The 26,113-nt window shown below is 49.1% G+C and overlaps 2 protein-coding genes and 1 long non-coding RNA gene across 4 annotated transcripts; 1 reads left to right on the plus strand and 2 right to left on the minus strand.

Moving 5' to 3' along the window:
* Window positions 1-378: 378 nt before the first annotated feature.
* Window positions 379-13,605, minus strand: ASB10 (ankyrin repeat and SOCS box containing 10). Of its 2 annotated transcripts, none has more exons than XM_027452924.3 (5): window positions 13,162-13,605; window positions 8,015-8,282; window positions 6,959-7,463; window positions 5,544-5,657; window positions 379-5,318 (listed from the first exon to the last, which is right to left on the minus strand). In XM_027452924.3, the coding sequence occupies exons 1-5, from the start codon at window positions 13,475-13,477 to the stop codon at window positions 5,133-5,135; spliced, it is 1,389 nt and encodes a 462-aa protein (XP_027308725.3). In that variant the 5' UTR covers window positions 13,478-13,605; the 3' UTR covers window positions 379-5,132. The 2 variants fall into 2 exon arrangements, with proteins under 2 accessions (XP_027308725.3, XP_071890052.1); XM_072033951.1 differs by lacking the exon at window positions 13,162-13,605 and adding an exon at window positions 9,489-13,026.
* Window positions 13,606-21,127: 7,522 nt separating this feature from the next.
* Window positions 21,128-22,657, minus strand: H2BK1 (H2B.K variant histone 1). Its single transcript, XM_027452936.3, has 2 exons — window positions 22,438-22,657; window positions 21,128-21,799 (listed from the first exon to the last, which is right to left on the minus strand). Exons 1-2 carry the CDS (start codon window positions 22,558-22,560, stop codon window positions 21,563-21,565), a joined length of 360 nt encoding a protein of 119 aa, XP_027308737.1. The 5' UTR covers window positions 22,561-22,657; the 3' UTR covers window positions 21,128-21,562.
* A 95-nt stretch (window positions 22,658-22,752) lies between these two features.
* Window positions 22,753-24,875, plus strand: LOC106020036 (uncharacterized). The gene is made up of 2 exons (XR_001195355.5): window positions 22,753-22,916; window positions 23,279-24,875. It is a non-coding gene; the product is annotated as an uncharacterized lncRNA (long non-coding RNA).
* The last annotated feature ends 1,238 nt before the right edge of the window (window positions 24,876-26,113 follow it).

Genomic DNA, 26,113 nt, shown 5'->3' on the forward strand with positions numbered 1-26,113 from the left:
GCCCACTGCATTGCCCAGCTTTCTACTGTCATGCATCACTGGCAATCCATCACTCTCTCACTCATGGCTCTTCTTTGAACCCTGCCCAGTCGATTCTTGTTGTTGTTGTTTGTTTGTTTGTTTGCTCTTTTAAATGTGAACCCCAGAGCAGGATTCCCCTGCGGCAGAGATTTCAAAGATTGCAGTGTCTGGGCACCTGCCCCAGGTTCTTGAGTATAAAAACAAGAATCCAATATATATTTCTGCTCTGTGTTTGAAACAGAAACGATGGCTAACATTCATATTTTACAGTGGTAATGATACACTGTCTATTCCATCAGTAATTAAGGAAGATGATGAAGAGAAACTAAGTAAAAAGTTTTATAATCTGCAGGAGGATAACCTGCATCCAAGAGATTTTAATTGGCTAATCAGTTCAGTGAAACACATTTTTTTTTCTTTATGACAAATCACAGCACACTGAGGAACTTAAGATAACTGTGAAAAGGAAAATCCAATGTCTTACCAGTATTTAAATGTTATCACATGGGTATCCAAGAAACTGTAGAGCAGTTAGTTCAACATAGATTCCAAGCAATCATACATAAACAGACAAGGGATGTTCTGGTTAAAGTAGTAAAAGCTAGAGCCCCAAAGAATATTATTTACCATTTTAAGTAAAAGAAGTATTTACAAATGTTTGTTGTTGTTTTGTTGTTGTTGTTGTTGTTTTGGTGGTGGTAGGTTTTTGGTGCTGTTTTTTGTTTGTTTGTTTGTTTTTAGTAAATCTACAAGTTTGATAGAGCTAACTACATAGACATGACATGCTTGGACTCCTGCAAGTCATTTGACTTAGCTCTGCATGATATTCTACTAAGAAAAATTATCTGTCTGCTACAGTCCATGTGATCAGTATTAATGGGCTTGAAGGAACTGAGTAACTGAGAAGAGTTATTCTATATAATTCTTTGACAGGTATATTCCTAGCTGCATTCTATTCACATCAATGCTATACGTTATTAGCAATCAGGGAGAAAATAAATAACAGTTTCTGGTAGAATTATTGAAGTGGTAAAAATGAAATGTTGGGATGGCAAAAGTATTAGGTGACACTTGCCTAAGACAACCTAACTGCATTACTTGAAACATCAGGGTCACAAAAAACCTGCTTCATTATATCTAAATAATAGGTGTAACATATAAGCAAGAAGAATGTAGAGTTCATTTAAAACAGAGACTGCATCAAGTCTGAGAAAAAATTAGAGGTTTGGACATATGTCATCTGAACACATGAGGTGCTGAATGGGAGTGCGTCACTGCCAAAGCACCCCCTCCTGTACTACATATCATAGAATCAAAGAATGGACTGGGTTGGAAGGGACCTCAAGGATTATCCAGTTCCAGCCCCCTGGACACAGGCAGGGACGCCACCCACTAGATCAGGTTGCCCAGGGCCTCATCCAACTTGGTCTTGAACACCTCCAGGGATGGGGCATCCACAGCCTCTCTGGGCAACCTGTGCCAGTGCCTCACCACTTTCTGAGTGAAGAATTTCCTCCTAACCTCTAATCTAAATCTTCCCTTGTTTAGTTTAAAACCACTCCCTCTTGTACTATCATTATCTATCTAATAAAGAGTCCTTCATCCTTTTTATAAGCCCCCTTTAAGTATTGAAAAGCCACAATGAGGTCACCCCGAAGCCTTCTCTTCTTTAGGCTGAACATCCCCAGCCCTCTCAGCTTTTCTTCACAGGAGAGGTGCTCTAGCCCTCTGATCATCTTTGTGGCACTTGTAAATCAAGAACTGTCAAATACAAATCTAAAGTTCCTGAGGCTACTTTATCTGCACTGCTAAGAATAACTCTCACAAAACCATAGTGCAATCCCATTTGAACGCTGGGCACAGTTCTAGTCTCCTCATCTCGGAGTGATGATGCACTAAGATCAGTGAAGGGACAGGAAAGTTCTGTGCTTGTGGTTCAGGGGTGGGTGACAGTTTCTACAGTCAAATAGAATTCCAGCCTGAGTAAGGAGAAACATGATGGTGATCTGTAAAGTCGACTAGTATGAAGAAGATCATAGACTATTGTGACTAGAGTTGCCCACAGATTCTTTGAATGTAAGAGTTAAAAAGCATCCAATGATACAAGGTGACAGCATGAAGACAAATAAAAGGAGGGGATCAACACAATGTGCAAATAAGATATGAACTTTTTGCTACAAGGATATCATAATTCTCAAACTTACATGGGTCCAAAAAACTACTGGTTAAATTTATGAAAGAGGAAAAAAAAAAATCTAGGGCTGCTAAATATGTCCTTCCTGACTCAAAAGTACCTGGAATGCAAATTACGGAGCTTGGGACTTGAGGGTCGGTATTCCTAGGAAAGGGCTTTTCCATGCTTGCTTTGTCCTCATACCCTTATATAAATACCAGAATGGGTTATTTAGTCCATCCAGTGTGTCATGTCATGCTTTTTACTGGGAAATGGAAAAATGAGGTGAGAGTCAAACAGATACTTGAGACCAGGAAGCCTACAGGGAGATATTTGGTGGAGATTGATCTTTCAGATTTGGGGGTGCTGACTGATTCTTACCTGCACATGAGCCAGCAGCGTGCCCAGGTGGTCCAGAGAAGGGTTACATGTCCAGAGAAGAGCTATGAAGCTGGTGAAGGGTCTGGAACCCAAGTCCTATGAGGAGCGGCTGAGGGAGCTGGGGTTGTTTAGTCTGGAGGAGGCTTAGAGGAGACCTCATTGCTCTCTACAACTATCTGAAAGAAAGGTATGGGGAGATGGGGTTGGCGTCTTCTTGAAGATAACTAGTGATAGGACTAGAGGGAATGGCCTCAAGTTGTGCCAGGGGAGCTTCAGGTTGGAAAATAGGAGACATTTCTCAGAAAGAGCAGTCAGGCTTTGGGACGGGTTGCCCAGGGGGGTAGTGGAGTCATCGTTCCTGGGGTGTTTAAGGAAAGGTTGAACGTGGTGCTTAGGGACAGGGTTTAATGGTGACATTGTTGGTAGGGGGATGGTTGTACCAGATGATCTTGGAGGTCTTTTCCAACCTTAATGATTCTATGACTGTATGAAGGGTACAGTAGGAATATGCAATGCTTTGACTGCAACAGAGAGGGGCAGCATGAGACCCAGTGGCTTCAGCTAGGATGGAAACTTCTGTCTAGAAATGGGATGCTTCTTTTTTTTTTTTTTCCTGGGCATAGCATGCACAGGGGACATGGCTCGTGGCCGTGGGCTCATGTTACTTCAGCCAGTCACGAGGGTGTCTCTTGCTGACTGCTCTGCCCAAAACCCCAGGTGAATGCCAAAGCAGAAACAACAGCGCATACCCAAAAGACATTCCCAGTGACCCTTAGATTCAGTCCTATCCCATCCTTACGAAGATGATACTATCTTAGTGGCCGAGTACACATTGAACAAACACTACTGCAGGACAGTGCTGGAAAGAAGGACAGTAAGCCAGCCCCACATGCACTGGTCTGCAGGCTGTTTTCATGCCAAGGCTATGGGACCTGCTCCCATAAACAGATCACCCTGAGCAGCCATGTGAGTATGGACAGCTGGGAGGTGGTGACTTCAGGATGGATTCCTGCTCTGGTTCAAGGCAAATGCATTCCCAATGCATTGTATGAGTAAGGGTTATTACCCAGGGTATTCCAAAGCTTTCACTCCCTGCTCCCCTCATCCCTGTTTTGCAGACAGTCTTAGTACATCACCTCAAGCCAGTATCTCACATCCCTGCCCACAGGTGTCATAAAGCAGGTTGCTGATCCTTTTTGTTATACCATCTCTACAGTGAGTGTATTACCCGGACACAGACTGTCAACACCAGCTTCCCGGCACTTTGTGAGCATAGGACCACACGTTCCTATTGTATCCCATTAGCATTCATGCTGTGGTGCATCACTGGTGTGCATGCACTAGGAAACTCACATTGTTATTTCAAGCTTGCTACTTCAGAGCAGCATGGACTAGCTGTGCAAAGAGGTGATAATTAGGGGAGTAGAGCTATACCCTGTATCCACACAGATGCAGAAAAAGACAGAAGCTCTGGGTATGTCAAACTGCTTAGCCTTCAGATATGTGTGTTCCAGTGCCCTGGTGTTGATGTGGACATTAAGAGGCCTCAGAAGACCAGTGCACAAAGAGGAGCACATTGTAGGGCTGTCCTAGTGCATCTCCTGCCAGCCAGCAGCAGTTCAGGCATTCCCTGAGGCAGAAGCAGGAACAGGATTAGCTTCCAGGAAATTGTTAAAGGCTGGTTAGTGCTCTGATCTCTTTATAACCTCAAATTTAAATTGCAGAAGCAAATGTTATCCTTTACCTTGTTCACAGTGCAGCACAGCCCAGGCACCAGCATGTGGCCTTGCATCAGGCTCTGGCAGATGCTGGCTGGGCTGTCACAGGGGCCATCTGCTCTGTACCCAGGGGACTACTGCTCTCAGAGTGCACATCCTACTCACCCCAAACCCAAGTGCCCAGTACTGGCACGAGCACTGTTGTCCTGCCCTAAGCAGGACAACCTCAGACATTGCAACTGCATGGGAAGTGTTTGTTTCGGAGGCCTCGGTCCTACACCCATCACATTTGTTTCTGGTCCTTTGAAGAGCGGGTGAATGCATAGGTCTGAGTGCACCTGCTGCTACACAGGGATAGTCTCATGGCGAAGCCCTATCAGGCAATCTTCAAGACAAGGCAGAAGTTGTACTCTGGTAGGCATAAAGACTAGGGTTTATTCCAAACTCCCTTGTGTACAAACTGTAAACTACTTGACAAAAGACAAGTTCCCAACAAATGCCCAGGGCAGCAGAGCCTCCTGGTTCAGTTAGAATTTGTAGATCTGAGAAAAACTGAGATCAATCCAGCACATTTGCTCCTGGTCCCACAAAATGCCCTAATCCTCATCTCTTGCTTTTCTTAGTGAGTCCGGAGCTTGTCTTCTTTAGGCTGGGTGAACAGAATGCTCCAAAATGGGTGCAGGAGACAGAGCACAAGGCTGGCGGGGACAGCAGCAGGTTTGGCAGAGGGGGGCTGACACAGTATGGCAGGAGGGAAGGGGTTATCTGGAGAGGCACAGGCTGTGCTGGTAGGGGTGGAACATCTGCACAGAGAGACAGTGGGACTCAAACCCCAGCCCTTAGTAGAGAACATCCTCAAAGCCGAGCAGCAGGAACCGGTGCAAGGTGCTTGGCAGGTACAGCTGGGACAGGACTGGAAGCAAACGGCCCTCCAGGAAGGTTCTGAGTGCACAGCGAGCCAGGTGCTGCAAGGAGCGAGGTCTTTGCTCCAGCGAGAAAAGTGACTGATAGAAACGTGGGTATTTCTACGGGGAGAGAAGAGAGGATGAGATGCAGATGAAGCTGAAGATCCTACTCTGGGAGCAGAGGCAAAGCCAGGCAGTCCATTGCCTCAGCTACCCAGGTGCGCCCTTCCTACCCCCAACAGCACTGCCCTCTGCCCTGCAAAGCACTCAGCCTAGCCTGGCCCTGTCCTAATTCCCCCAGCACATCCCACGATGGCCTCCAGCCAGCAGCGTGCCTTCTCTCACCTGCACAACCTCCGCTGGAACTGCCTCCACCCAGTCTGCGGAGACACGCACATGGTCATAGCTGTTCATCAGGACCTCGATGACACGCGGGCAGGCGTGGCAGTACCGCAGCACCTGCACCAGGGAGACAGCAGGTGAACCCAGCTCCGCAGGACACACTGCTGTCTTCTAAAAAGCTGCACATGCTCCAAAACAACCTCGGTAAATCTGGAGAATGAGCATCCTTCCTTTAAACCGCCCTGGGAGATCAAAGCCACTGATGGTGGAAAGCACCAGAGCACTGCTCCTGCAGCCAGGGCGACCCCCCAGCCACACGGCTGGGCCCTGCAGCCTCTGCTCAGGGCAGGGGCTGATGCATGGGGCCGGGATGCAGCGCCCTTCACCTGCCCTACCACTAAAAGCAGCTCACAAGCAACCACCTCCCTGCTCCTTACCTCGCATCTGGTCAGAACAAGAGCTGTTTGGGGCAAGGACAGACCCCCCATTTTGTGTGCAGCTCCTGCTACAACATACCACGCCTCTCACGAGGGCTACGCAAGGGTCTCAGGGCTGTGTTGTGCCTGTTCTGCACGAGGCTGCAGACATCCTGTGCCTGTGCTGTGCACGCTGGTAGTCCCAGTGCTGTGCTCATCAGCTACTACACCAAGCCCCAGAGAGAAACCACAAATATTTCATGTGATACAAACCTCTGTTGTGTACCATGCCCACGTTTTCACAACATAGGTGCAACGAACACACTGTGTTGGTGTCTCTTATGCCACCAGCACGGTCTTGGGAGCACACCCCACCCATGCATAGCTGCACCCAGCAGAGCCCCCGCGGGTCTTGGTTCCCACTCCCTATGGCCCAGGCCAGCAGTAGCTGTCAGAGTCTATTCCGGCTGTACGAGTGATCCTCATTATCTGGCGTTAATAGGAGATTAATTAGTGTTAATTGTTGATTTTCCTGTATTTTCCCAAAGGGGAGAGCAATCTGCTGATCTCCGGGCTGGGTAATTATTGCACTGCTCAGGAATTAAGACAAGAAATTAACCCTTTGTTTGCTGATGTCTTGCTGAGGCAGCATGAGCTGGAGGGTACGCCCCAGAGAGGAGAAACACCACCTGAGAGTAAGGGGGCTGGCACTTTCTAGGGCAAGTGATTATGGAAACTGTATAGGGACTGCCCATACAGCTTGGCAGACAGGTGTGGGAGTGCCCTACAGAAGAACACACTCTTGGAGAAAACTTCAGAGAATCCTTTACCAGTAACACCCCTTCCCTCTCCCCCTGTCCTCGGAAGAGTCAGGAAGGACAGCAAGCAAGCTGGTGCAGAACAAGCACTGCTGTGACAGGCACATCCTTCTTCTCACTGATTCCCCAACACTCATAGCTTTCCCTTCCCACCACATGCCCAGTAGAGCTGTGAGCCCTGCACCTTGAGGAGGGAGCCAGGCCAGATGCGGATGGCACCGTAGTTGAGCAGGGCTTGCACCACAAGCTCCGGATGGTGATCTAGCTTGTATGCAGTTGCTTGCAGGATATTGTGCAGTGCCGTGTTCCCACTGTAGTTCATGATGTTGACGTGTGCACCCCGGGCCAGCAGTAACTCTGCTATTTGAGCATTGGCATTCTTGCAGGCCAAGTGAAGTGGGTGCTGACGGTCCCTGTCTGCAGCGTTGATGCTAGCACCACTTTCCACCAGCAGCTGGCAGACCCTGTAGTAGCACTCCATGTCCTGGGGCTGGTGGGGCTGAGCACAGGCAGCATTCAGTGGCGTCTGCCCCTCCTCATTCTTTGCCTCCAGCTCTGCCCCATGGCGCAGCAGCAGGCGGACGTGGTCTATTAGGCCGTGCCGTGCTGCCACATGCAGTGCTGTGTCACATTCCTCTTCTGTCCGACTGTTCACACTGGCACCATGCTGCAGCAGCTGCTGGACGCACCTGTGTGGGCCAAGAGCACTCAGTGACGGACTTTGCTCCCCGGCTCCCATCCTACCTGCCACCTCCCCATGTCCCCTTCTCTGTACCATCCCATGGCTTTCACATTTCCCAAGAGTCCCCAAATCCCTGCTCCTCCTACCCCGGAGCAGTGGTTTTAAGCCACTATGACTGGTTAGCAGAGACACTGTCACCCTAATTCCACCTAACTTTCCACAGGTGTTTAGTAAGTGCCAGCACACCCAGAGTCTGCACCCAAATCCATCTGCACATGCATTCCCAAAGTTTTGCAGTGTGAACCATCAGCTCTGCACTGCTGATGGGTAGCAAGGAGGCAGCACCAAGTTCAGCTGCATCAGCTCTGAGGCCTGGAGCTTAACATCATCTGTCAGACATCAGAGGTGGTCCTGGTCCAGGAGCATGCAGTGAGGCCACCCCATGCAGCAGCCATCACTGCAACCACCGGCACACCTGCAGGGATGAGTAGTGACCCCTTCTACAAAGGATGAGGCTCAAGGAGGGGAGGCCCCTTGCAGCCTCTGAGCAGAACTCACTCGATAGATTCTGGGCTCTTGCAGAGATGCAGGGGCTTGTAGCCATCCTCAGAGACAGCCTCAGGGTCAGCACCAAAGCTGAGCAGCAGGCTCACGCAGTCAGTACTGGCTGCTGCGCAAGCCTCATGCAGGGCAGTCTTACCCCCCGGTGCAAAGTTGACGGCAGCGCCCCTGAGCAGGAGGAGCCGCAGGCAATCTGTGTAGCCCCGGCTGGCTGTGATGTGCAGTGGCGTGGTGAGCTCCTGCTCATAGCTCAGAGACCACAGTCCTGCAGAGAAAGAGGGGTCAGGGAGTCACATCCAGCACTGGGCCCAGAGCTGTCCTTTTGCCCAGGGTACCCAATGTACATCCTCTCTTGAGAATCTGGGGTTTCCTCTCAAGGGACTGCCTGCCTCTTCCTGCTAGTCACCAAGGTCCCTGCCTTGGGACCAGCATGTCAAAGACACAGGATGGCTGGCGTCTGTCCCTGAGGCTGCACGGCCTTTCAGGAGCAGGAGCCTCAGAGCCAAGGCCCTTCCCAGGGGTTGGACTTTTCACCTGCAGCTCATTTACCCAGCAAAGGGCTTCTGTTGGCAGGAGAGCAGTGGATGAAGGGCCCAGGGGCACAAGCAGGGCTGAAAGCAGCAAGACGGCTGGGAAAAGCAGCATGCACAAAGCACCACAAATAGAAGAAACAGGCAGTAAAACAAAAGGATTCCAGAGCAGGCTGCCACATACCCAGGAGACAGAGATGAGCCCTGAGTATGGCACAGGCACACAAGCCTCAGCAGAGATGGTCATCTAGGGCCTACAACAGAACAAGGGTCTGAAACCTGCCAACTCTCAAAGATGCAGACCCAGCTAGAACCACGGCTGCACTGGTGCAGTCTGCTGGCAAAAAGTCTGCAGCTGCTACAGAAAAAGGGCTCCTTAAATCATGCTTCTTGCTGCCTCTCCAGGCTGGTCTGGAGGTCCTAGACTGCAGGATCATTGGACGCTGCTTTGCTCTCATCTCTTTTTTGCAGAAGCAGTATGCACCTAGTGTTTTTGTAGAGCTAGGTTCAAACTGAACCACCTCAAGGACGCAGCACAAAGCTTTGACAATTCCTTGCTCAGCACAACCCACAGTGAGAATCAGAAGCCCCTGTAGCCAGCACAGGCTGCCCACAGACCAGGCACTTAGTGCCAGGCTACAGGTCTGGTCACGGAGCACAACCTGGAGCCTGAATGTCCTGCATCAGGTGAGGAAACCCTGAGGTTCTCCAAAACTTGCATAAGCCCCTGCTAGAAGGGGTGGGTATGCAGGACACACCTCGCACTCCCAAACACATGCACACAGGAGGACCCAGCTACATCCCAGTACTCCGACTCCCATTCCCACTCCTTCACAGCCAAAACAAGACCCATGACACACAATCCCAGCAGCAGTATCGCCCTGTAGCATAAGCAAACGGCTCTGAGCACCTGCTCAGCAGGCCCCGCTGCCCCCCCATACTCAGCCGGCGGAAGTTGAAGCGGTAATCCTTCCACTCCTCCAGGTTGCTGGTGTCAAACACCGCATTGGGACTGAGGTGCTGAGGGCTGCTGAGGACCTCAGCCAAAGTCCCCCGGTCCCCAGCCAGCAGGGCCTGCCAATAGGCCTGTGCAGGGCCTGTTGCTTTCCGCGTGCAGATGGGCTCCTGATGCTCATCCCTTCTGCCTGTGAGGCTGCCCATGCTGCAGCGCCCAGCCTCAGCAGCAGCCAGGGCTGGCCTTGTTGCTACCTCCACTGCCAGGCTCGGAGCCTGTGGGCACAGCCACACCAGTGCCCTGTGCTCCGTGCCGAAGGGCTGCCTGCCTGGGAGTGAGGACGTGTCACATCGCTGCTTGGCCCAGGCTTGAAGCAGCTCAGGTCTCAGCCGCTCTATTCTGGGAAAGCTTGTGACCAAGTGGCTGGGCCAAGAAGCAGGGCAGGACACTCCTGACAGGCAGCAGTGCTCTGCAGCCACTGGCTATGCAGGAGAAGCCCCCATACAGGGCAGGGCAGGGCAGGGCAGCAGCATAGCTTGTAGGGTAGAGGATGATACACCACTGAAAGGACAGAAAGGGAGTAGTCTGCATCATCATCCAGTTGCTGCCCAGACCACAACAGCACAACGCAGCTGCCTCCATGCACCCGCAGCATCCATCCACCCAGCCCTCATCTCCCTCCAGCACTGCACCCTCATTTGCTGGTTCCACCCAAGGCCATGGCACTAGACAGGTTTTTAAACAAGTCACAGGAGAGTTCTTTTTGATCAAAGCTTACAGCCAAAGGACTGTTAGAAATAGTGCAAGGGTGGGAAGGTCATTACAAGAGAAGTGAAAACATAGACGGTAATTACTCTTTAGACTTCTACCTACTTTTCCTTGAAATTCAGCCTTGCAGAGAGCTCCTGCACAGTTCTAGTACTGTTTTTTGTTTTGTTTTGTTTTGTTTTGTCCATCCTCTGACAGTTCCCTCACTGTTTTCCTTTCACCCTAAGCAGCATTTTTCCTGTCCCCACTTAGTGGCAGAAACCCATCCTGCCCCTACGTTGGTTACAGAACAGCACTCTTTGCTCACAGTTCTTGTCACCATATTTTTTTCAGACCACATATTCTAACAAACACACTAAACTGCTTAGAAGACCAGTTGTGTTTAAATTTTTGTCATAGAATTATTCAGATCTTGGAGCTAAAAACACGTTAACTGATCCCAGCAAACCACCAAGCAACAATTACATTGGAGACCAGAGAAGAGTATAAAATTGGGAACTTTACCCTTCTCAGTAATGGGAATCACAGAATGGCTGGGGTTGGAAGGGACCTCTGAAGATCATCTAGTCCAACCCTCCTGCTGGGCAGGATCACCTAGAGCACCTTGCACAGGATGGCATCCAGGTGGCTTTTGAGTATCTCCAGAGAAGGAGATTCCACAACCTCACTGGGCAACCTGTTGCAGTGTTCTGTCACCCTCACAGTACAGAAGTGCCCCCTCACACTGAGCCGGAACATCCTGTGCTTCAGTTTGTGGCCGTTGCCTCTCACTGAGCAAAACTGAAGAGAGACCTTTTTTCTGTGCAGACTTCAGTGCTAGTAGTCTAGGTATAATGGACTGCATGAGAGGGTGAAAAGAGGGAAGCCCTTGGCAGATTTCCTTACCTCATGGGATCCTCAATTTCCCCAAAGATATAAACAGGTATACAACAAGAGAATGGGTTTCCCAATCATAAAAGCACAGCCAGGGAGTCAAAAGACTGTATGAGTTAATGCCAGTAACAGTGTACAATTTACAGCTCCTCTGGGCTCCTTAAAATATCATTAGGGATGACTCAAGAAATACCAGGTCACTAGAATCCATTTTTAAGGTCACTGTCTTGGTATGTTTTAGGAAATTGTCCCTACACATCAGAGTAAAGCGTAACCAAAGCCTTAGGTATCTTGTCTGATACATTTTGCAGTATATTTTCGGTCTGTGCTTGATGAACAAACTTGCTTGCTTGGGTTTTTCACACCTTGAATATTTGGTGATAAAAGCAATTTCTGGGTGAAGTTGTTTTACATGAACTGTCCAGTTTTATTTGGGACACAAATTTTTACAAGCAGATTGACTTGCTGTTAAAGTGTTTGTCAGCCCAACACCAGGTGTGTGTTAAAAATGTGTAATTAATAGTTTTCTGACAAGTGGTCTCACCAAGTTGTTACACCAAGGGTAATAACTTTTGTATTTTCTTCCTAAGTAGACTGTAACAATTCAAAACACACATGTAAAAATATTGGAACTCAGCAAATAATCTTCACCACCTAAGAAGTATCAGCATCTGCATCTGCAAGCCTACCCTATCTCTTTGTCTCTTGCTAGGATGAATTCCCACAGAACTTAGTCATGATCAAGCTTTATCAATGTGCTCAATAGCCTTGTGTCAGGACACTTGAAAAGAGCCCACACTTCTGGCAAGTGGCCTTCATCAACGGCTCTTCCATTCTGACGCACTGGGGCTGTCACCATCAGCCCTCTGCATAAAACAGTGATGTAATTATGGCCCCTCAACACTTGACACTGTCTTAAATTCTGTGTGTCTGCCTGCAACACACTACTATCACGCAGCAGCAAGGACATACACACTTCCAAACTGCTAACTTTGACAGAGCCTACAACAGTTATGTTGCTTTTTGAAAAGTTTGTAGATGACACTGATGAGCATGTAAGCAAAAGGTATTGAAGAGCATAGAAGCACGTGTGGTAGCTGCAAGATGCATTTGGGCAAGGTACGATGAGGTGCACAGATAGGAGGAAACACCAAGGATGACCTGCTTCTACCTCCTGTCACTCAGGACAGACTTGCTTCTACCATCTCTGAGATAGATGAGATTTCTGCTCACCTTCTCCAGTCCATCTCACAGAATAGAACAGCTTGATGGCTTGAGGGGTGCAAACTCTACATGTAAAAGAAAGCAAAACTAAGCTTGGTGTGAGTGCTTCTGTTCTGGAGCAAAGGTGGTGTTAACCCTCCTACATCAATCCCCCTGCAGCTTCCTAAAGGCAGTGTTTGGAGTAGGGATTGCAGTGGCTCTGCTTCACACTTTGAAGTCACCAGAGCAGAATTGTGACTTGGTGCCCAAGCAGAAGCCCACAAGGCTAAAGTGCAGCTATACCTATTACTCAGGGTACAGGCTGAGCTGTGCATGAAGGACACTGCTACAACCTGTTCCCAAAGCATGTCACAGGCTCCGGTTCCTAATGAACAAGAGTAATAGACCCAACTTAAGACACAAGAGAGAAAGAATCCTTATGCCACCTGATGTGTTCTCACCCAAGCACACTCATCACATAACACACACTTCACTTCTATCCCAGCAACCTCTAGCAGGACAGTCCTGATGTTTTTCTGCTCCTGAAGCCTTTTCAAGGACCATATTCTCACCACTTCCCAGCAGACATACCTCTGATCTCCTTTAGAAAGCTAGCTACATATTGTTGCATAGTCCTAGAATCCCCCTTCCTCATCCAAAAGCTGGTTTTTTTCCCCCAAGTCCCTCTTCCACGACCCCATCTCCACCACTGTGTGTTCCCCTCAACAGTTTTCTCGGGTGTCTGTGCTCTTTCTCTGGTCCCTGTTCACAGCATTTCCCACCACTGCTGACACATCCCAGTTCCACACACCCACCAAATTTCCTACTAGTCCAGCGCAGCTCATCACCCTTGGTCTCAATGATGAGATTAACAGCTGCGTTCCTGCTGAAGTACTTCTGCACCCTCTCCAGGTCCCCAGTGAAGAGCGCGTTCTGGACGAGCAGGTCCCGGCACTCCAGTGGCTCCGAGCGGCTTCTCAGATAACCCTGGCCAGCTGGGCTCCGGCTGCACTCACGGTGGTGGTATTGGGGTCTTACTTGTCGAGAGTACTTCCACTGATCCAGCTGCTCCTCATCCATTTGCACTGAGCGTTGTGCAGCAGAGGTGAAGGGAAAGGTGCAGTCCGTCATGTAGAATGCACAGGACAAGCCCAAACCTCACAATAAATAAGCTGCAGCCAAGAGCTTCTTGTCCAAGGCTGTGTCTTTTATGGGTCGCTCCCAAGTTCCAGATCCCCAGCGCCTGGCTGGATTCAGGCACAGGCCTGACTCACCCAGTATAAATAGTCCTGCTTGGCAGCTCCCCTACAGCACCTCCCTGCCGTCCAGGAGTTTATTTTCAGCTGCTGGATGCAGGCACCAGCACAGACAAGGCACAAGTCAGAGGCAGCAGACATACAGTTCCAAAACACCTGCCAAGGGCAAGGACACCTCTTACTAGATCAGGCTGCCCAGGGCAAAATCCAACCTGGTTTTGAACACCTCCAGGGATGGGGCATCCACAACCTCTCTGGGCAACCTGTTCCAGTGCCTCACCGCCTTCTGAGTGAAGAATTCCCTTCTAACCTCTAATCTAAATCTTCCCTTTTTTAGTTTAAAACCATTCCCTCTTGTCCAATCATTATCTGCCCAAGAAAAAATCTACTCTCCATCTTTTTCATAAGCCTCCTTCAAGTACTGAAAAGCCACAATGAGGTCACCCCGCAGTCTTCTCTGCTTTAGGCTGAACATCCCCAGCTCTCTCAGCTTTTCTTCATAGGAGAGGAGATCTAGCCCTCTGATCATCTTCGTGGCCCTCCTCTGGACCCGTTCTAACAGATCCATGTTCTTCATCAGGGACTCAGAACAACAGCCCTAACTCACAGGAGTCCCTGAGGAGGTGTATTCCAGCCCCAGGGCGCTTAGAGTACAGAAAAGCTGAATTCCTATAGAGATGAGGAAAAGGACAAACTAGGGAGAAGTCTTAGTTCCTTTCCAGCCTGTCTTTCCAGCTCCTGCTGCTCCTGTAACTGGAAGCAGTGGGGTTATGCTTACCCCAGCCATGGCCCTGGGCACAAAATCCAAATGTAGTCTTTCACCCATTCATGCTGTCTGCAGCCATCCAGGAAAGGGGTCCTGAGGAACACTGGCTGCTGGGCTGAGGCCAGGTCCCTAACCATCACATCAAGCACACTGGCAGAAGGCAGGCAGTGCTTTTCTACTCAGGAAGTTTCACAGACCTTGAGGTGAGAAGGTGCATGTTTCTTTGCAATAGCTACTGCTATGGAATTTCTTCTCGCCACCATGACTAACAACAACAACAAAAAAATAGTCCCACAAAACACAACCACACACAGCCTCCCCCTTCCCAAAAAACCCACTGACTTCCTCCCAGCAGAGCATGTTCTTCATATTTAGCAGGACTCTGGCACCTGCCCTGGTCCCACAGCAGAAGAGGCTCCTTCTCAGTCTGCCTGACACGCGACTGGAGGGAAATCAGGACCGTATATGTTCCCTCAGCACTGTCATCTGGCAGGAGTTGTCCAGCTACTGGCACAGGCTTTAGCTTCAAATCCAGTTCACTGAACCCACCACATGCATCATATCGGGTTGCATAGCCTGCATGGGGAAAAAAAGTAGACTCCTCCTCACTGGTTTTGTATATTACTTTGTGTATCAGTTCCACAGGGGCTGTCTGATGTAGAGATCAGCAGCACCCAGTCCTCCATCTCCAGTTAATTCAGGGCCTTTAGCAAGTCCTTCCTCAGATGCTTTGTATCTGCCTGTGAGGAAGAAAAGGGATCACAGTAAATGGGATCACAGTAAATGGGATCACGTGCAATCTGACGACCCACAGCTGATCAGACATGTACAAGGATGTCTCCTCATACATCCAAGGAAAGAAGATGTACACGCTTGAAAACTACATATTGCAGTTGTGTTCAGTTATCTTCTAAACACTGTTGCTGTTATCGCAAGAGATTTGTTTTAGCTCTTACTAAATCATTTATTTGTTTCATCATTAAGCACGCCTTGTGTTTGGGCCAAGATGAACAGATTGAAATCAGAAACTTAACAGCATATTTCTTGTATGGTATAACAGAGCCTGTGAGACATTTTGGAATATCGGGTACTCAGACACTGTAGTTCAGAGGATCAAGTTCTGGCTGCAGGTTTGCAGGGGGTCAGCAGCCGACCATCACTGGGAAGGCACTCCCTAGAGAGTGCACGAGAACCCAACCCCTGCCAGAAGCAGGGACCACTGGCTGGCGGTTGGTACATCTCCAGCTGTCACAACTTCCCCACAAGAGGCAGTAATTAAGGACAAAGCAAGGAGAATAAAGTTGAGTTGGGCTCCCTTACTTGGATACTTTGTGTACGGGAGGAGGACAAAGTGGTACCAGGAGCCTTGTAGTCCAGCGCAGTATTTCTGCTTTGCACAGGCCGGGAGGAGAACGGGAGGGCACCCATCCAGCAGAGAGGAATGGCAGCAGCAGGAGAGCGGTGATGCCACCCTCCCATTCAGACACTCACCAGCACTCAGGGAACCACTGCTGGAGCTGCTGCTCCATCTGCTCCCTCATGCCTACTGTGTCCAACTCATGCAGCTTCCCATGGACATACAATAGCATGTGCTGGTACTCAGCTTCGTAGTCAGCCCAGTGTGGGTGCTGCAATTCTTTCCCCAGCTGTACCCACAACAGAGCAGCTGAAATCCTTGGGTTTGCAGGGTTCTGCAAAAACACAAGTGCAAGAGCTTGCTGGAGAGTAGGCACAGCTCTGTATTGACCATGGAGCACAGGTGAAGGACACCTGGGAGACAGTCCCATCACCAGGCAGGCCACACACATCCCCATTCCAAAGGCCAGCACTCCACTGTGCTGCCCACGTCCCTTGCTACTCTTGCTGCAGATAACACCAGGCCTGCCTTATCAAGTAAATTTCTCCCTTGTGCCAAGCAGAAGCAGCCATGGTGGGGAAGAAACATTAGGAGCATCAGAAAGAGGTTGTGTGGGGAGCGAGCAGCGTGCGTGTAAACGAGCCTGTAACGAGTTTGTAATATGCATGTGTGGCACGGCCTGCGCAGCGTCATCACAATGGCATAGGCACTTTCCCGCCTCATTGCCTCCCAAATGGATTTTAAATATCATTCCGAGGACACAATTATTTAAAACGCTGAACTAAACACTCGCTAATGGGAAAACGGCGTGTGGCCTGCAGCAGCCATTCCTCATGGGGCCACTCTGCCCATGTCATCCCCTTCTCCAGCCCCACACCCTTCATGGGGCCACATGGAAGCCTCCTCTTCCTCCCACCCAGAGACCATATAGGATACCACTAGGTAACTCTCTGAAGCCTATTGAGTACATGGGAATACATTTTTCACTCTCCTTCCATTTCTGTCCTCAGGTCACAGCGAAGCTCTCTGCTCTGCCCCAAGCTTCTCAGCACCGGGGGCACGGTGAGCCTGCTACCGGGGCTCTGAGCAGCCCCTGGCTGCAGCTCCATATGCGAGTATCAGGGCCTGAGCAGGCAGCAGGTCTTTCAGTCTTCCTGCATGTTTGGCAGGAGGCAATGCAGGGCAAGAACAGGCCATTAGAACAGGCATGCTTTCTGACCCACATTGTTATCTGGCCCTAGAAATTACAGATATCAAAGAAGACTGACTTTCTCACAACATTGACTTGGGAATAACTCTCCCATCCCCACCCCACAGTCCTTGGCAGAGGAGATGAAGGAAGCAACATTATTGTTGGCTACATCCAGGACTCCAGAGTGAACAGAGTATGAAGAGAGACAACAAACAAGGAAACAAACTATTTGCAACAATCCTTGCTGGGGAGAGCATAGATGGAGAACAGCTCTAAGAATGCCATGGATCCTTAGTCCCTTTACAGTGTTGGCAGTACCGGGAATAACAAAGCCTCAGACAGCAATGTGTGTGTTCATGGGGGAGTGTCTGTCTAGCCTTTGATCATCATTCATTTGCCATTCTCCAGGCAGGGATTCTGGGCTGCCATGAGTTAGGGACTTGACATTATTCGGAGAAAACACCATCTCAGACCAAACCAGAACAGGGAAGGGACATAGACCAGCACTGACCCCACTCTCCATCTCCTGCAGCTGAGCAAAGAGAGGAAGAGAGTCACTGTCCCTTGCTGTGCTGGTACCCTGGCTGCACTTCAGAGGTTCATCCTTTAACAGCTTTGGCATCACCAGAGCTATCCATCACCAGCTTGTTTTCCTCTGAGTGCTGAACCATTCCTGCCTATGCTATTTGGAACAGCATCTAATGATGCACCAGAGCAGCCACCTGGCAGCACTGCTGCCAAGGGACACAACAACATGGGAATAGAAATGCACACAGGTCTGCACACTGGTGCTAACCTCCATTGCCCAAAAAGCTCCCTCCCTCCAGACCTGCCCCACTCATCACAGACCAGTAAGATGTGCCCCATGGTCCTCCACCCTATGAGAGAAAAGAGCCCAGACTAATAAGTCATTGCTCTTATGCAAAAGGAAAGCAGACCACACAGGAATTACTGATATTTTTCTGAACACTTTGCTCAATTCATTTTATCAAGCTATAGTGTTCTTTTGGAGGATTTGAGAAGTGCACCAAAGCAAAAAAGAAGCTGCTTTTGGCCCATTGGCATGTTCGGTTTAGTAAGATCAAAGCAGGTGGACATGGGGCCAGGAATGTGCAATGTGACAGTGCTGCACTACAGTAATAAGAGCTCACTGGGAGACTTGGAAAAAAGACAGACTTGCACAGACTGAGGCAGTCCCACGACAGTTTGGAAGAGTAACTGCATGGGCTCCAAGCTAACATTTGCTTCTTACTGGCTTCTGGATCACTCTTACAGCAACCAATTTCCCTGCTGTTTGGCACAGCCTACTCCCTCCTCCCAAAACAACTTCATTCAGACCCCTCATGATCCAACAGAGCACCAGGGCACAAACAGCCATGGAGCCACAAGTCCAGTCTGGAAGAAGCTGAGCTGTGAAGCTTTCCTCACAAAAGCATCAGAGAAGCATAAAGAGTAGTCCCTCCAGAGACAGACCGCGTACAGCATCTTGTGCAGGTTTATCAGAGCAGCTCCATCTGGACATACTGTGGGGAAGCAAGCAGCATGGCCCCTGCACAGGGGGGTCGAACCTGCCCCCATGGGGAAATGCAGAAAAGACAATCTGGACAGGTTCAGTGCAGAACTTGCCATTCCAAGACCAAACATCTCCTTCTGCCACCCAAGCTTGATGCATCTTTGCTGTAGGCCCTTCCAGATCTGAGAAAACAGTGATGTAGAAGGGACATGGGGCCAATCACCAATTCCATCCTTTGTGGTCCCTAGCAAAAAAAAAAAAAAACAAAAAAAAAAAAACAAAAAAAAAAAAACAGTGTTGGAGACATGAAGCAGGAGTGGGATACACCAATTGCAGTATTGGACAACCAAGCACCTGCACCACTAAAGCCTTACCCCTTTTGGGCTCACCCAGTGCTAGATGCTCTACTGGACCTGTCAGGAGACAGCCACTCTTGTCTCCCAGTATAACAGCACCTTGCCCACACAGTGTGCCAGCTATCTGCTAAGGAAACCAGGCTACCACAGAGGGAAAGTTACATGGTCCAAAGGCAGTCTGCTTGGAGCTAGGCAGCACCAGGCTCCTGCTCACGAAGAAATACGTTTGAGATCAGGCAGTCGGAGAGAACCACCTCCAGGGCAGAAGCAGAACTGCAGTTCCGAGCTCTGTACGGGCACTTCCATCCCACAAAAAACATGACTGCACATCTGGGGCCGGGGAAAGCAAAGTGCCGCTGGGGAGATGCAGACGCAGTGGCATAGGGAGCACCAGCACAGCCCAGGCGAGGAGAGGGACTGCTGACCTTTCAGATGCGAAATGGCAGCGTGCCCACAACCCGGCTCTTCAGCTGGACTCTCCCAGGCCTGTTTCCAACACTCCACATCCCGTCAAATCTCCCCCATGAACCTGTCTCGCAGGCACCCCAGGTCCATCTGCTCTTCCACCTGCAGCAGCTGCACAGCCATCCCACAGCACGGCTGGCTGCAACTGCTGGAGGGGATAAAGAGACCACAGCCCTGTCAGGTGGGAGACTGCTCTAACACTTGTGCTCCAGACCAGTTCCAGTTTATGTGGCAGGGCGCTACAGGAACAGAGCACTATTCAATGCTGTCCTACAGTCAGAAGAAAACAGAGCACCCAGTACAGCCTCATCATCCCCCTTCTCCGCACTGGAGCAATAGGGCTGGGACCAGAGCTGATGCGTTCAGTCCCAGCTCTGCCACCTCCTGTACTCCGGGAGCATCTTGTCCGTGACCCCGCTGCTGAGACACACTGACCCTGGTCACACAGACAAGCACCTGTCATGGCTCCATAGCTCATGAGACTCGTCACCACCTCACAAGCCCTGTGAAAGCTGAGACTGCCCCACACACAGTAACCTGGGTTCCACCACAGCTCCGGTCCTCCTCCTCCTGATACTCCTACCCCTGTTTTTGTTGCCACTGGGAGACCTTGGAATGGGAACATCCAGTCCCACCATCAAGGTGGCAAAGCTCCACTACGTCTCAGCTCAGAGCATAGCCCACGTCTTTCCTCTATTCTACCATAGACCCAGAGGTAACAGCTCCATGTAGAAACCTGGGGGCAGCTTTGTAAATCAGCTCACCACCATTCGTCTGGACACAGCACTCACTCTCAGCCCTTTGGGCTGCACAAGCCCCACGTAGACCACTACAGCAAGCAATCCACTAATGTTCCCTTCAGGGCCTCACTCGGGTAAGAAGCACCTGGGATTACAAACTTCCTTGTCAGCTTGAGAAGTGGCCAGGACCAGTCATTAACATAATGATTTGAGGCAGAGCACAGGACCCTCAGTCCCAGCACAGTTTATAACTCCACTGAACAAAGCTCCCTCTAAAGCCATTGGAAGCAATAAGAGAGATGACATCTAGAAGTTCTGTAAAGAAAATCCCCTTTGTGTCTCCTGCCAGTCCAGCTGCTTTTTGCACTATTTCTTTTCCCCATACCAGAAAGGGAGAATTTTTCACTAGGACAAAAATAGACTTTTGAAAATTCCTTATAAGAAAAACTCCACCCACTGTAAACTTTCCCTCTGTGTCAGTGGGACTTCTGTCTCTACTCTGGTACAAATAGATAAACTGAATGCTGATAACTTGGACTGGTGCAAAGAGGCTGTTCTGGTTTCAGTTAGAACAGAGTTAATTTTCCTCCTAGTAGCTGGTAGAATGCTATGTTTTGGCTTAGGATGAGAAGAGTGCTGATAACACCCCGATGTTTTAATTGTTGCAGAGCAGTGCTTACACCAAGCCAAGGACATCTCAGCTTCTTGTTCTGTCCTGCCAGCAGGCAGGCTGGGGGTGCAGCAAGAGCTGGGAGGGGACAGACCCAGAGCAGCTGACCCAAACTAGCCAAAGGGGTGTTCCATTCCGTCTGGGGTCATGCTAAATGACAGATTGGTGGTCGGACTGCTTGGGGTTAGGCTGGGCATTGGTCAGGGGGTGGTGAGCAATTGCATTGTGCATCACTTGTTTGTACACATTATTACTAGTAGTACTATTATCATCATTGTTGTTATTATTGTTATTATTATTGTCATTATTATTTTCCTGTCTTAATAAACTGTCTTTATCTCAATTCACAGGCTTCACTTTCCCATTTCTCTCCCCATCCCAGAGAGGGATGGATGTCCATATCATAACAATCCTGATGTCCATAGGTCAAACTAACCTTTGCATTATAAATTACGAGGCAAAGACATTATCTGTGTTTTTAAAGTGTATTTGCAGATTTTGCTTTTACTGTTACATCAGACCAAATACCAAATCCCACAGGACTCCACAAGAAGGAGAGTCACCATCCATGATCTATGTTAACAATTTGCTGAGAGCTAGATAGCTCAGAAACAACTACATGCTATTTGGGTGCTCTAGTTAACATATAGAACTAATTAAAGCCAAAGCAATTCTTTCTAAAAATTAGAAGTGACAAGACTGTGACATTATCTATTAAGTTGATGATTTGATACAATCTTCTCTATATAAACCACTTCAATTACTTATGTTCCAAACCTTTAAGTTTAGGCTGCACAGGCCCCACCAGTGCCCACAGTGACACCCCCCCTCAACACAACCCCACAGAGCCATGACAGATGGGGTGCAGCCAAGGCAGAAAGGTTTAATTGTGGCCCAGCGGTCACTTGCTGCTGGTGTACTTGGTGACAGCCTTGGTGCCCTCAGAGACAGCATGCTTGGCCAGCTCGCCAGGCAGCAGGAGCCGCACAGCCGTCTGCACCTCGCGGCTGGTGATGGTGGAGCGGTGGTTGTACTGGGCCAGGTGGGAGGCCTCTGAAGCCAGCCGCTCGAAGATATCATTGACAAAGGAGTTCATGATGCTCATGGCCTTGGAGGAGATGCCGGTGTCAGGGTGCACCTGTGAAACGGTAACCAAGTGCTGTGTCATATCACCATCACCAGGCAGTGAGACCCCACGCTCCCAGGAAAAGGGCCCTCCTTCCTCTTCCCCTCCCACCCCCTGGATTCTCATGTTGCATTCCAGTTCCATTGGACTGAAGAGGTCCCTGTGGTACTGCATTGGCTGTGACATTGCACTGACAGGAACCTCTGAATAGTCCCACAGGGAAAACAATCCTACAAGGAGCATAGGTGCCCCATGCTATGGCCACCTCTCCAAAGACTTTCTCCTCTCCCCAACATAAGCTAACAAGTCTCAAAATCTCCAGAAATTATGAAATTTTTAATACTTACTCATAGGGAGAATGACAGGTAAAACTGATTTCTACTCAGTTACTTCTTTATACAGAGCCATACAGTAGAGTTCATTCTGCCTATGAAACCCTTTCTGATCCAGATCCATCTCATCTCCTACTGAGAGATTTGTTGCCACACCCCTTTTTATACTCAGCTGGAGTTCTATACTGTCTCACTCAGTTTTTTTATCTCACTAAAAAGCACATTTTCCTCTTTTCCTTTTTACAGAGTTAACACACAGTGAGCAGAAGTAGTTTTACATGTGAAACAGTTCTTACCACTAGAGAAACATTTACTCACTTGCTTCAGTACTTTGTAGATATAAACTGAATAGGTTTCCTTTCTTTTGGGCTTTCTCTTAGACTTCCTGTCTCCAGAAGTGGAAGCATGACCACCACGCTTCTTCCCAGCCTCTGCACTCATCTTAGCCCCTTCCCCTGAGCAAGCTCTAACAGAGCAACCATGAGCTACCACGGGGTTAGTTATATAGCAAAGGCAGCAGCCCTTCACATGCCCCAGGTGCAGTCCCCAGGGAGTGTGAGGGATGCACATCTGTGGCTGATGATTCCACTTGGCACTAGCCACAGGGCAGCTGGCCTTAAAGGCACTGATTCAATTAAACTTTCAGACCTGAGAAGCTTGAGGGTAATACTGGCAAAGACATGCATAAGAACAGTAGTGTCCCATTCACATGGGGCAGAAGCACCAGAGAAGAGCTAATTATGGGTCTGAAGGACGGTTCCTGCTTTGGCAGAAGGGTGTAAACTGAAGTACTCAAGGTATTGGTGTTGGGACACTGTCCTGGTTTCAGTTAGAACAGAATTAATTTTTTTCCTAGTAGCTGGTGGAATGCTGTGTTTTGGCTTAGGATGAGAAGAGTGCTGATAACACCCCGATGTTTTAATTGTTGCAGAGCAGTGCTTATACTAAGCCAAGGACGTCTCAACTTCTTGCTCTGTCCTGCCAGCAGGCAGGCTGGAGGTGCAGCAAGAGCTGGGAGGGGACAGACCCAGGACAGCCACCTCTGTGCTGTGGCATAGGTGGTACAGTCAGTTGAGACTCAGTAAATGAATGTAACATTGGTCTAGTGACTGAATGATAGCATTAAACAACCTCCTAACAGCCGGTGTTCCTCCCACAGTGGATTCTGACTCTGATCTTATTGGTGGCACGCACTGGGCACGAACCTGCAGATAACATCTCACCCACTCTGGGCTGGGTCATCCTGCCTGCTTCACACAACAGAGATTCTTCAAGGGAAGGACGGAAGAGAAGCAGCGGGAGGAGAGGGCCGACATCCTGAGTGTGTGTTTGATCTGTCTTGGAAACCAATGATCACACTAGTGGTGATAATTATGATACAGAAATTAGGCTGTGCCAGGGAAAAAAGGAAAGGAAAAAAAAAAATCCAGCAACATAGTAGAGCTGTGTTACTTTAGTCTGAACAGAAGAGAAAATGAAGCCTTTCTCTCAGCAGGCACCAAAACACATATTTTGCAAAATTGCAATACTAATATATACCTCCAGCTGAGGGGACGTCCATATCTCTGCAGTGCCCTGCACACTGTCTCCTATGCAGGGGCTTACATTATATTGCTCACATGGCAAATCCTTAGCAAGTCTCATCTTCCAAGGGCTGAGCCTGGGAGACATCCTGCATCAGTCACTGTCAGTAGGGCCAATAGCATTTCACTGAATTCAGTTTTGTTTTAGGTCTGTCCTCATGGGGAGGCATCTGATGGCCCATCCTTAGTGCAAATAGAAGTCACAGTGACAGAGGGGCTTCTTGCACCCATCAGCTGAAACGTGAATGAACGTGTGGGACATGCATGCCAGCACATCTGTGGAGGGGAATAAGAGGGAAGAAATGGGAATGTGGAGGCTTGGGCACAGAAGGTAAGAGGTAGCAAGATCCTTCTGAGAATAGAAGTAGCATATGCATTGATGTCTGTCAACATCAAGAGACAGTGGATGATTCATACTGGGAGGAAGGAGCTGGCAACATCACCACTTTTCTTTTGAAAGAGGCCATGCACTGGTTAAGTACAGCACAGGGCTTCCCTCTCTGATGTATGCTCTACCCACCAAATGATTTAACAAGCTGTAAATGGCAGAGACGCTTTAGCTGGGTGTGGAGTTTTCTCTGTGACTGGAACTATTTACCTTTTCCATCAGTCAGAGCACACAAAAGATCTCCAATGCTAATGAAGTTTTTATGTGTTATAAGTGATACCTGTCCCCAGCTACAGCTGCGTCTGGTATTGGCAGTTATACACACGTATTTTTTTCTGTATTGTTTTTATTGTTTTTTTTTGTTTGTTTGTTTGTTTTCTGAGAAAATGTTAAGTTAGAAGGAAACCCTTTGATGGACATGGATCAGTGACAGCATTGAACACTGGGATCCATCATATAGCAAGGATGGAAGGTCATCCACTCAGCAGTATAGTCAAATTTGTGTTTCCATATTTATGGAATTAACACATTCTTACTACTTTTGCACAAATCTGTTTCCCTATATCACATGTGCTAATGGCTGTCCATTCTGGAAGCTGTGTGTTTGGCTTGACTTACCATTGTGCTACTTTTGTGATGTATGTACTGACCACAGTGATGAAGGAATCACACAACTGCACTTGAAGTTATATCTGCCACTTCTAGTTGTAGCTGTGTTATAGGCAACTTCTTTGTCAGACTACAGGCAAGAGCAATTGTGCAGAGGCTCTAGGACAGTTCTTTTACTATTCAAGCAGATAAGGAGCAATTTTCTTAATTTGTCTAGATACAGTTTTGCTTTTGTGTATGATTAGACAAGCCCTAGCTGAAACACTGCAAAATGCCGTTGCCCTGGCTAGTGTCTGCCTCTCACACAGCAATCAGTACTCCAGGACATACGTCTGCCAGAGCTGCTTCAGTGCAGTCTGACAAACTGTCACCACTGAACAGGTTTAAATCAAGGCTGAAAAACTAGACTGCTAAAACATGCATAGATATTCAATTTTACAAATCCTGGCATACTGTGACCTCTAGTGCATTTAGAGCTACTTCTGCTTTGAACATGTAGCTATGGACTTGTTTGCTAAATCAGGAATCTGCAACTCAATTTCTTCTCTTGCTTTGTAGCAGCAGACAGCTAACATAACTCTCCTATTTGCTTGTGGTGCTTTTACTCAGGCAGGCAGCTGAGCTGCACCACCACCACTCTCTCACGCCTCCTCCTCCAAGGGAGGAGAAAAGAGAGGAGGAGAAAATATGATGAAAAGGGCTCAAGCGTTGAGATAAGGACAGGGAGATCACTCAACAATTATCATCACAGGCAAAACAGATGCAGCATAAGGAGATTAATAAAATCTATTACCTATTACTAACAAGCTAGAGCAGTGAGAAACTAACTAACTAATTAACTAACTAACTAAATCTCCCCTCTACCCAACCTTTTCTATGACCTCCCCCTGAGTGGCGCAGAGTGGGGCTGTGGTCAGTCCCTGATGCTTTGTCTCTGCCACTCCTTCACCTGCCCCTGCTCCCTGTGGGGTCCCTCCCACGGGATGCCATCCTTCCCAAACTGAGCCTGTGGGGGCTGCCCACAGGCAGCAGCTCCTCAAGCACTGCTCCCACACAGCTCAGTCCCACGGGGTCCATCCCCCAGTCCCAAACTGCTCCAGCACGGGCACCCACGGGTGGGGGCAGCTCCCCCCAGCCCCCTGCTCCTGCGGGGGCTCCTCTCCATGGCTGCAGCTGCGGCCCGGGGCCTGCTCCTGCGGGGGCTCTCCACAGGCCGCAGCCTCCTCCAGGCCACAGCCACCTGCTCCACCGGGGGCTCCTCCACCCATGGGGGGGCTGCAGCGTGGAGATCTGCTCCATGTGGGACCCATGGGTGCAGGGGGACAGCCTGCTCCACCGGGGGCCTCTCCATGCACAGGCCGCAGGGGAACTGCTGCTGTGAGCCTGGAGCACCTCCTGTCCCCCTTCACTGACC

Source organism: Anas platyrhynchos, chromosome 2 (genome assembly GCF_047663525.1).
Source record: "Anas platyrhynchos isolate ZD024472 breed Pekin duck chromosome 2, IASCAAS_PekinDuck_T2T, whole genome shotgun sequence".
Taxonomy (NCBI): Eukaryota; Metazoa; Chordata; class Aves; order Anseriformes; family Anatidae; genus Anas; species Anas platyrhynchos.

What these genes read in the sequence shown, in the direction of transcription:
- ASB10 (XM_027452924.3), bottom strand. Translation starts at nt 13,477, where the DNA reads ATGACGGACTGCACCTTTCCCTTCACCTCTGCTGCACAACGCTCAGTG. An exon ending in CTGGACTAGTAGGAAATTTG is followed by an intron (nt 8,283 to 13,161) that starts GTGGGTGTGTGG and finishes CTTTCTCTGCAG; the next exon opens with GACTGTGGTCTCTGAGCTAT. An exon ending in TTCCAGCGGAGGTTGTGCAG is followed by an intron (nt 5,319 to 5,543) that starts GTGAGAGAAGGC and finishes CTCTCCCCGTAG; the next exon opens with AAATACCCACGTTTCTATCA.
- H2BK1 (XM_027452936.3), bottom strand. Translation starts at nt 22,560, where the DNA reads ATGAGTGCAGAGGCTGGGAAGAAGCGTGGTGGTCATGCTTCCACTTCT. An exon ending in TCTACAAAGTACTGAAGCAA is followed by an intron (nt 21,800 to 22,437) that starts GTGAGTAAATGT and finishes ACCGTTTCACAG; the next exon opens with GTGCACCCTGACACCGGCAT.